Below are 11,264 nucleotides of genomic sequence, written 5' to 3' on the forward strand. Positions count from 1 at the left end.
GTCATACAGATTTAAGCTCATAGTTTTGGTAATCAAAGCAAACTACGCAATTTTGTAATGAATCTGCCCATTTAAATGGTCAGTGTTTTGAATTGTTGTGTTCAGATCAGGTTGATTGGTATCCACTATTAATAGTGACTTTTGAACAGAAGTGTACAGCTGTTTAAAGTTATATAAGGACTGTTATTCCCCACAGAACCTTGTCCATGATCCAGGGAATATTGTACTGCACAGTTATTTGCCCAACAGATGGAAGCTTATTAACAATTTACCAAATAAGCCATTGCTACATCCTCAAACCATACATAAAGGCCCATCTTGAATTCTCAAGTGTGTACAACTGTTTTATAGGTAGTAGAGAGTCAGACTAGAGGTACGTAAAGATATACAATCTATCACCACTGTATAAAAACAGGTATGATTTGTAATCTTCCTACTAGTTCCAAGTCGTCCATTTTCTAGTTTGGTTTGGATCAAAAACACACCAGAGAAAGAAGGGGTTTTGTAATTTGGTATCGCTCCCAATGGTAGTAGTAGTAATCTGATTGATTGTTGTAATAAGTCCCAAAAGGGTCTGACTTAAGCAAATCAATACTAGTATTAGTAACAAAGGATGTGCTTTTTCCATATTTTACATGCAACCAAGCAATCCTGTCTGATTTTCAAACAGTCATTCACATAATGTGTCATGACACGATGGAAATGGTAAATGATTTGAAAACAGTTGCAAGCTTTTGCAATAGACCCACACCTATCCAATTTACTGTAGAGGACCTCTCCAATTGGTTTCCATTTTCCTCTCAAGAGAGATCCCTCTAGGAACTAATGGGTTCAGTGAAGCAGGCCCAGCCCCTTGGTATAGCCTAAGCTCTACATATTATGAATCAATGCACTTAGGTTCTCCTCACTTCAAAAGTGTTGCCTTTCAAAGCACAGGTACAATTCAAAGCAATCAAATAAAGCTCAACCATTACATTTTGGAGAGGCCTCTGGCTAGAATCACTCACAGACACACACCATAGAATGCTGTAGATGCGATTTATAATTTTCTGGCTCTAATTGCTTTAGAACTATGTTTGTGAAATAGGTTTTTGTTGCATTTCACTTTCTTTTATGTTTTGTTCATACATTTATGCAAATGTCTATTTAAGATGAAATAGAAGAACATTTAGAATATATGATATAGAAAACCTTCACCCTGCTGTAAGAAGGTGGAAATACATAGAAATTGTAGTAGGGAAAATGTAATAACAGGTTGTCGATAGAATGGTGAATGTTCCACAGATTCTTGACTGTACTACATCATGCATGGACAGTATGTCGGCAGAATTCACTGCACCTGCGTGGAACCCGTAGTGTATTGTGCATAACACTTCGGCAGAACGTCTCATATAAGGTCGTATTCGCGCATATAAGGTTAACATCCCATCGACTACAATTTCCAAATGTTATGTCGGAAAAGATATCGTCTGCAGCAGGCAAAATTCCGATGACCAAACAACGTTGACCAAACATCTGACAAAACTGTGAAAAAGCAGGGTTTTCCACAGGCGCAGTACGTTCTGCCCACATGCTTGCATGGACCAGTTACAAAACATTGAAAGATGTGGGTATTTTCATACTGGCCCTAAATTCCCATGGTACTGAGAACTTCTTTGTTGACAAATGGTGTATTTTAGCACCCTTGTACTAATAGATGGTGGACTCCATGCTTCAGAGGCCTGCCTAGATTTTCAGGTATAATTAAGACCCATTGGAGGTTACTCTGTATGGTCACAATCAATTCATCTTGACCACTTGAAAATTGTAATTCTAGGGAGAAGTATGGATCGGATTTCTGTAGGCTTAGGTCTAGACTAGGTGACCCTTGTTAGGGCGGTAGATAATGGAGTTTTACATGTGAATGTAAATGGTGATGGTTTTGCTTTGAGCTGGTAATTATATCTGATAAGAAGTGTGGCTGGGTTTGGCAAGTAAATTTGGAGACTTGCAGTTGATATAAACTACAGTAAATTCAATTATTTTGCAGTGGCTTCTACTTCAAGGACGGGAAAGGAATCTTTCGCTGTGCGTGTTTTGAATTCACGATTGAAACAATCTAGTAGTATTGCAACAGAAACGCATATTTACAGCATGATCATTCTGTGGTGGACAGGTACCTGCATAAAGTTGTAGTTTTTATTTTATTTTTAGAAATCAAAACTATCTAGAACCCCTAGTAATGCAATTATATAAAGTAAATGTACTTGGACCTAGTATGGTTCTTCATATCAGTGTGCCATGCACGGCATTTGTATGTTATTATATGTCAGGTACCAAACCTCTTTTTCCAGCTGACTCAATGTGTTTCTGCAAAATGTTCTGACATGTTCTTTGTTTAAAGGGGTATAGTATTGAGTAGGTACAAGCACAGACACCTGTTACTGTATGGTGAGAGATAATTATCACACACCTGGGCATATTTACCTGGTACAACATTCACAGCTGGTATCCTGTTCTCTTCGATTTCCAGGCAAGCTTTAAGTTATGAATTCAATATGAAGTGTTTTAGAGGCTCACTGTTGCTAGCTAAGATTGTGGAGAATATTTTATTGATCATTAATGATTTTCATGGAATATTTATGACAGTGGGATGCTATATGGCATAAGCTTAGTATACCGGTAAAGATGGTAGGAAAATTATTGATATTCGATTTTTTTCCTAATTTGTCTTGCATGTGTTGAGTGGTAGTAAATGTAAAGACTGAAGAGCAATAATCAAAATGTTACATCTGGATGCCATTCATAATCATCATTATGATTTGACATTTTGACATTTGACAATTCCAGGCTGTAGATATCAGATATGAAGTAAAATGTGGTTTAGATAAAAAGATATATGACAAAAGAATGGACTGCACAGCTGACACTTTTCATCCTGGCTGTACTTCATTCCAGTTTTATTTTGTGTAATTTGAGCTGACTTGTATGTGGGGGTTGAGCTTCAGGCAGGCTGGGAGATTTGTCTGACTGCTGACATCAATACACCATCTACCCTCTCAGGGGTATATAGGGGCCACCAAACATAACTCATCACCCTGCAGAAGGGTTTAGGGAGGGCTGGAAAAGGATATCTCGTTCTGGTTTTAGAAATATTGTGATATGAATTATGGAAGAGAAAAGGTTTTTTGTTGTTGTAAGGCCACACCAATTTAATTTGTTGGTTCTCGGATTCGCCTCTTCGTTTTTTTCTGATTTGCAAAAAAAAAAAAATTTGATTCTGGTCCTGAATCAACTGAAAAATGCTCATGTTTTGCCCCCAACAGTTGAGGAAAGTCCTTTTCTTCCTAGTTGTTACAGTTTTCCCATCTATCATTGCAGTGGTTTGATTAAAAGTTCAAAATTCAATGTTTAAATTTTAACCCAGCCTTTTGTGTTGACTTCATGGCTCATTCCATAGCATTTAAGTCTATAATAGGATGCCTAGACCTTTTTTTATTTTAATTTTTTTGGCCCTGTCGCTTCATATTTTTTCTGAAAAAATCCGAAAACCAACAAATTAAATTGGTGTGGCCTAATGAATATAAAAGCAGTATCTACTAGTGTCTTGTTTTGAATTAAATGCAATAGTGTTATCTATTTAATGTTGAAAAATGCAACTTTATGAGAGATTTGTTTCATTTATTGTATCCTGCAGAAGCGTAAGAGTTCCCAAATGTATACAGTTTTACTGTAGTTTCGTAACATCATCTTAGATTGCGATGTTATGTTATAGGAAGCTGAAAATGATAGCTCTTGCTGAAAGAGCAGGCACAGCTCATCAGGATGGTATTGCTCTTTCCCCCACAAGAGGGCCTGCATGCCCTTTTTCGTGAGGGGTAATCAGGCCTTTTTAGTCTAGAGTAATCTGTAGGCAGCCTCCCCAAAAATCAACGTAATTCGTAATAGAACATTAACTGCAAAGCGTAAAGTCGTAATCAGCTCTGAGGCTTTAATGTAATTTGTAATTGGCGCAAAAATTTTTCGTGATTCATATTCTCTACCCCCCCATGCAGACCCTCCCACAAGGGTTTTGTGTCTGTAATTCAGGAACTAGGATTCATCACAGGCTTTCTGGGAAGGGTGACCCCAAAGGTCGAAAAGGTTGTAGGTCATGTTCTGTGACTGCAATGATTCCCATGTGTAAAAAGGAAGGGGCCTGGCTAGGAGTCAATTATTCATACTAACTCCCATGGTTTTGATAAATCACAGGCTTTATGCAGGAGGCTTTGTGAAAATTCATATCATGCATACATACATAAACAATAAAGAACAGTATGTATACTTGCTATTATAGCCTTTTGAAATGAATCTACTGATGATATTTCTGTCCTACCTAAAACCTCTGCTTTCTAATCTGATCTAGTTGGAGAAAACCAAGTTACTCAGAAACCCGCAAGATGTAAAATCTGATAGAGTAGACAGTCTGACATGGCAAGGGCAGATTACAAACCTGATTGTAGACTAACAAATGCTGTCAGGCAGGATGGAATACAAAGTGCTTGAGGATGACCTTGTGTGGCCCTGTTTTGTAACTGACCTGTGCCCCTGGTCTGTTTCAGGTCAGAAGACCTGCCTGCACCTCCATGGAGTGTTTCCGTACATCTACGTCCCCTATGACGGGCCTCCGGAGGCTGAACGCCACCTCAGGCAGTTTGCTAGCAGCATCGACCGAGCGCTGAACGTGGCGTTAGGCAGAGCCTCCTCTACTACACAGCATGTCTTCAAGATATCTCTTGTTAGTGGGATGTAAGTATCTTCCATTATGTAAGAGTTACATGTATTATCACAAGCACAGTTGCCTTTGTGCATGTGTGTTAAACTTTAACTACAAAATTTACAGTCAAAATAGGTTGTCCACTTTATTGCTTTTGGATGGTATGTAAATGATATTGATGCAGAAAAGTTAAAAGGTAATGTTTAGTATCTAAGTAGTAAATGATATTTTAAATGAAAGTTGCAATATCACAACAATATTTTTCTTTCTTAAAGACAACATGCAACTTGTGTTTTGTGACGTCTTTATCAATTGTTTTCTGGGTACTAAGAAGTAGTCGAATACAAGTTATGTGTTTGCATCAATTTGTTTCTTTTTTTCACTCTTCTAGGCCATACTATGGTTACCATGAAAAAGAGCAACAATTTATGAAGATCTATTTCTACAATCCATTCATGGTGAAAAAGTGAGTGTCCCCGTTTCTTTCTGTTACCTTCATAGTGCATCATGTACTTGTATACTTGCATAACCATGCCATGCTCTCTTGTCTATGCTTTTGGTTTACTGGAGAGATAGTTACATGTATTTCAAAATGGACTCAATAATGGAGCTGTCCCACTCACCACATGTTCTTCACCTTCAAGTGCAATTTGCAAATTTCTGACTGTTGATAGATGAAATTACAAAGATTGTGGGTTTCCCAGGGGAAATAACTACTACATACTCAAGGGGACCTTCTTTGCTTCTGCTCCTTGGCAAATAAAGTTGGATGATTATGTGTAGCATTATCATGTGTGCAGATGAACAGGCACGTGGCTTCACTATAATATATTGTAGTATTTTTTTGCAATGTCGAGATAGATTTGTTTTGTGACAGTGCAAGGGAAACTGTGATATTAGCTAGACGTATTAATATTTAAAATCATGAAACAAATGAATAAGTGTATTACTTTATATACATACGTTTCTCCTACCTACAGGGCAGTGGACCTGTTACAGGGAGGGGCTGTAATGAACAAGCCCTACCAGCCCCATGAGGCCCATATCCCCTTCCTGCTGCAGTTCTTCATAGATTACAACCTGTATGGGATGAACTACATCAACCTGGGAGCTGTCAAGTTCCGTAGACCTAAGGAGGATGGTAAAATGATGTGTTTAATGCCTTCAGATAGCGCAGATTATGAAAAATTTAAACTGTTCTCCAACTCATAAATTTCACTCACCGAAATTTTTGACTGAATCACTCAGTCTTCCTCAGCTATCTGACCCAAATGCTGTGGACACATGATTTTTCCCATGTGTGACGTCAGCAAAGAGTCAAAGGTTGTCTGAAGAATTTTTTTTGTATCTTAACATACATGCAGTGGGGTAAACTTTCAACATTTTACTGTACCAAATGCAAATGCAAATACATGAAGCTTACGATGCTAGAATTAAAAGTATTTTTCTTTGTTACAGTTAATCAACCAGTTGGAGACAACCAACCGTTATCGCAAAAGAGCAGCCAATCAAGCAGCAGCTCTCTTCCATGCAGCCAGCCAATCAGAAGCCCTTGTTCAAATGTTCCTCCAGAGAGTCCTGCCACCCCCTCTATGCCATCCCTAATGAGATCATCCAGTTGCCATGCCAACACTCCCACCCGTCAGGTGTGGGAGATGGAAAATGTACCCAGGTATGTTGGTGATTCTACCTGTCATGAGATGGAATATGGAGAAGAATAGCCCAACCTATAAAAATGTAGGAATGTAGAAAACGAAAGAAGTAAGAACTTGAAAATGAAAAGAAAGAGATGCTGTGGTTCTTGCTGTAGTGGCTAAAAGTCTTGTAGTCTTGTACACATTCAGAAAAATATGTCCACATTCTAATCTGCTTGTAATTGATAATTTTGTTTCCTGAGAAAAGAAGAAGAATCTTTAAGTTAGTACATTCCTGTCAAGTCAATTTAACATGTTGCCACTTTATTCTTAGCCTGGTGCTCATCCTACTTTAGCTCCTGTTCACTCCTCTGATCACATCCCTTGCACTGTGGCATCATAGTTACAGCAGCATCTTACTGTCATTGAGGGAAGTGTTAAATAGTAAACTGTCAATAGACTGCTTGATTCAGTGCACAAAAGGCCAGTGTTTGGGCTGTTTGTCTTGGTTTCTCTCTGTGGTGTTTGAAACACATGCGTTGTTGGACTCCTTCTATCACCATGGTTACCACTGTCCTTGCTGAGCTGTGATTGGCTGTTGAATGGAAGCACCAATGACAGTGTATATTTGGATCCTGATGCTGTAGAGAAAAGAAAATTCTTGGCCATTTAGCGATACTGTAGTGCAAATCATCAGGATGCAGCATATTATGTTCAGTTCATGTCATCAGTTGAAAGCTGTTGTTTCTGTTTGTGTGTACAGTTCTCTGCTGCTGGAGGCTGAGGTGGTGAGACAGAGTACGTGTGAGTTAGAGGTAGATGCTGTGGCCCCTGATATCCTCAACAGGCTGGAGATACAAGGTGAGCCAGCATTCTGTTCTGTCAATGTAAAGAGAGGTGTATTAAAGAACTCCAAGACGAGATCTTAATCAGGTTGATGAAGAGACAGAGTACGTCTCAAAAGCTCCCCAGCATAGCTGAACTTTTGTTGTGTGTTTATGTATAAATATTTTGTCAAAAGAACTTGACAGTGTAGTACCAGAAATTACAATATACTTGTACAGTAGTTGTTTTCTGAAACATACCAAAAGCCTCCTTTCATGAATTTACAGTATTTTTTCATTCATGTTTTGGTATTCATCTGTTACAGCCAACATTGGAACAAATCCCGGACTGGCTGCCATTTGGGAGGACGAGAAACAGCGTAGGAGAGAAGCAGGAGAATCCTCACAAATAGAGCCACCTCCCTCACAAGGTTCGTGTCAGACGATGGAAAAAGCATCCTTTTGAACCTACCTGTAACCTCTGGCGTCTTACTGTGATTGATGACTGCATACTGTAAGATTTGATGTCATTTAAAAAAATGTTTGGTATGACAATTTGCAAGCAGTTTAAGTCATGTAAGGCATACTGATTATATTTTTTTTCGTCACAGAGAGGCCCGATGTCCAGCCAACAGAGAGTGACCTCCAGTTGAGAGAACGGATTAGGGAGATAGTAGAAGAGCAGGAATCCCTCTTGTAAGCAGTTTGAATCACAAAATATAAATCGTGATTAACCTGTGTGGTACATGCATACTTTTAGCACCATCTAAGTGAATCTAAACTTGTCAATATTATATAAGACCTTTCTGATTACTCACGTGTAACAAAATAGTGTCCTTTCTGAATGTTGTTTGTTTGTTTGTTTGTTACAGAAAAAGCCAGTTGGAGAGATTACATGAGAGCCAAGCCATGTCGGATGATTCAGACTCCAGTCCTGTGCAATCTAGTCTGACTCCGTCTTGCTCTGTGGAACTACACTTCTCTCAGATAGAAGGTAACAATTCGCTCTTCATACTATGCATTAGTACATGTACACCTTTGCTTTCGCATTGGCATTTTAGAAGTCTTCCAAGCTATGAAATAATTTTTTTCCCGTTTATTAAAGAAATGTTACATATAGATATATGTACATACAAAGAAAAAACGTGTGGCAAGCCCCCCTGTACTATTTCCAATAATACATACTTGAGGTGTGAAAAAGTCATGTTACAAAGAATGTTCTTCAAGCTATGAAATAATGCCATTAATACAATACTAGTCAATAGAGTGCCTACATCCATTTAGTAATCGCTAGTTTAGAAGCAGAAAATATGTATTTGTATTGAAAGAAAAATATTCACTAGACATGGCTAAAATGATCCTGAAAGATTGGTACACGTATTCCTTCAGGTACAATAACATCTTCTCTTCATAAAGTCTTATTTTTTCCTCTAGACAATCCAGATTCATCCCAGCAGATGGGAGATAGTGAAGATGAGCCCATAGTTGATGAGGATGCTGTTCAGTCTGTAGTAGAGATGAGTCAAAGCTTCTCAGAGTCAGGCAAAGAAGCCTCCCAAATGCAGTGTAAGTTAATCCATGGAATTTTGAATCATAAATGCCAAGTCTACTTAACATACATTTAGGTATTAAGTTTAAGCCTTGTTATTTGTAGTTAATCAAGCAGAAAGCCTCCAAGAAAATGTCAAACCATATTAACGCAAACCTGTTTTTAAATGATTATTGTAAGCTTTATAAACTGTCAGTGTTCTCAATTCAATTCTTTATTAACATATCAACTTTGCAGACATACATTAAATGAAATTGGATTGGATTACTTGTTGACATTCAAAAACAAGTAAAAGATTTAGAGTATATGTCCCCAGCAATAGGTTAAGCATACTAAAGAAAAAAAATTCCCTCTGATGTTTCAGTAAATAGCCAGGATCGGTCCCTGGCCAACCTTCTGGCAGGCCTGGCTGATGACTCCATAGCATCACCGTCCCTGGTGAGCCAATCACAGTGCGGTAACCGTAGCGATGAGGAGGAGGCGGAGCATCAGTCTGAGGAGGAGGCAGAGGAAGAGGAGAGCATCCTGATGTCTCAGAAATGGGATGACGGGGATGCCCAGGATGAAGAGCAGGGGCAGGAAAGGTAAAGACTGCTGCTATTTCAAGTCTCAGTATTCCTGGATTTTCTACTGATAACTTAACCACACTTCTTGGATGCACTGCCACAAGACAATTTAAATTTCTGCACCAAACATGTTGTAGACTGTTAAAATGGACTAGATAAGTTATGTTATGCTTCTTGGATGCACTGCTACAAGACAATTTAATTATCTGCACCCAACATGTTCTAGACTGTTAATGTAGCATTTCATAGTCAGTGGGATACTGTAAATGCATTTTTGTTCGTCAGGGATTTAACTTCGCGGTTTTCGCGAAGAGCCTTGCTTCGTGAAGTCATGTCCCTCGCGAACTGTATACCGTATCGCTACACTCCCGTCTTCCAGGTTTCCATGTAACGTTACGTTACTACTACCCATAGAGCCAAGTATAACTATCCGTATTGTCTCAGCAGAAATAGACACAAATAAAAGTAGACCTGTCCAGTTCTTCAAGAAATAGAATATTTCTGCGCTATTGTTGAGTATCAGAATTATTTATACTGATAAAAATTACAGCGAGACACCGAATCCAGTGTCAGGCCAATTTTTGTCAACTGCGTACAAGAAATCTTAGCGTGCACGTCGCGGGGCCGCTTGCGACAGGAATACGGCTAAAATGCAGGCACATCCACAAATATTTTGATCAAAAACATAATTGCTGGGATTTGAAATGTTACTGGGTTCTCCTTAGCGGGAGTTGTATTTTGTTTTGGTTGGTAAAACGGAGGGTAAAAATGCTAAAAATTTAGCGTGGGTACGACGAACCCACGCCGAGGTCCGTATACTTCCGGTTTGCAAAATCACGCCGAAAACACCAAAAATCCCCATAGAAATATACATTTTCCCGAAAGATTCTTGGAACTATGCATTACTTCACTAGAAGATCGATGTGTAGTTTTGGAAAAAGCGTTTTAGCGCTTATATTAAAACAAAGAAAATTTGTTTACATCGCGTCGGCCCGCTTGTATGTTACCGCGGCGAGCTGCTCCGACTGACGCACAACCAATCAGAGACGCGAAATGCGGGCACGTGACGCGAGATTTGCATACCGTCAAAATTTATGCAGCTAGCTGAGAAAGCCAGGAGCGGGGCATGAAACTAATTTTTGTGTCAAATCAGCGCCGTATTTCAAGAGATAAATGCCGGGAAACAAGATTTTCCTGCTTTTGAAAATGTATTTTACAAGTTCATCTTTGAATATCCGAGTAAAAATCTAACCGTTCGATGCCTGGTCCTTCGGTACGATACAGATCCCGTGTGATTCTCAGCACGAGCCATCGGTATGAATTTTTAACTGCAACCAAATCACTGTTACTCTGTACTAAAGTAGCGTTTTGTTAAAAGATTCCATAGCCGGCAATTTTGTGTGACAAAAGAAAAATATTGGGACTTCAGTATTATCAAATATGGGGGATTTCCGGGGCCAGGTAACACTGTTGGGCCGGGTAAACCCATGGAAAGGGGGGGGGGGGCGGGGAAGTCGGCATTCCCTTTTGTATTTGGTTCTGCTGTATAGCGAACTAAAATCCCTCGCGAACTCTCTATTTGCTCCGCTGCGCGAAATTTAGTCCTCGCGAACATAAATGCATTTACAGTACCTCAATTCTTGGCTGATAACTCTGATATTTGAAGGCATGACTGTTTCTTGTTCTTTCCTGGGCTGGTATTAGATACATGTATAATAGTCGCTACCAACTGGGTCTATAGGCGCTACCAGGGGTCTAGACTTTTAGCCGAGCGGTTGGAGCGTCAGCATGTGGACTGGTGCCCGGGTTTGGTCGTGAGTTCTAACCCCGGCCTGGGACCAGGGTTTTTTTATCTGTTTCTACTGGCTCCTCCTATTTCTTACAGTGGTTCCCACACAGGCCCTGGGAGTATTGGCAAAGAGTGCCGCTCCAGGGATGTCAAATTCAGAAGAGTCG

The 11,264-nt window shown here is 39.4% G+C and overlaps 1 protein-coding gene across 1 annotated transcript in view; it reads left to right on the plus strand.

Moving 5' to 3' along the window:
• Positions 1-11,264, plus strand: part of LOC109470460 (DNA polymerase zeta catalytic subunit-like) — a 39,950-nt gene that overhangs the window by 9,266 nt on the left and 19,420 nt on the right. Inside the window, exons 3-12 of the mRNA XM_019769411.1 lie at positions 4,581-4,767; positions 5,127-5,201; positions 5,716-5,876; positions 6,194-6,407; positions 7,133-7,230; positions 7,520-7,624; positions 7,805-7,889; positions 8,066-8,187; positions 8,628-8,759; positions 9,107-9,326. Coding sequence (XP_019624970.1) covers positions 4,581-4,767; positions 5,127-5,201; positions 5,716-5,876; positions 6,194-6,407; positions 7,133-7,230; positions 7,520-7,624; positions 7,805-7,889; positions 8,066-8,187; positions 8,628-8,759; positions 9,107-9,326 — 1,399 coding nt within the window. The remainder of the gene's footprint in view (positions 1-4,580; positions 4,768-5,126; positions 5,202-5,715; positions 5,877-6,193; positions 6,408-7,132; positions 7,231-7,519; positions 7,625-7,804; positions 7,890-8,065; positions 8,188-8,627; positions 8,760-9,106; positions 9,327-11,264) is intronic.

Source organism: Branchiostoma belcheri, unplaced genomic scaffold, assembly GCF_001625305.1.
Source record: "Branchiostoma belcheri isolate BF01 breed outbred unplaced genomic scaffold, Haploidv18h27 scaffold226, whole genome shotgun sequence".
Taxonomy (NCBI): domain Eukaryota; kingdom Metazoa; phylum Chordata; class Leptocardii; order Amphioxiformes; family Branchiostomatidae; genus Branchiostoma; species Branchiostoma belcheri.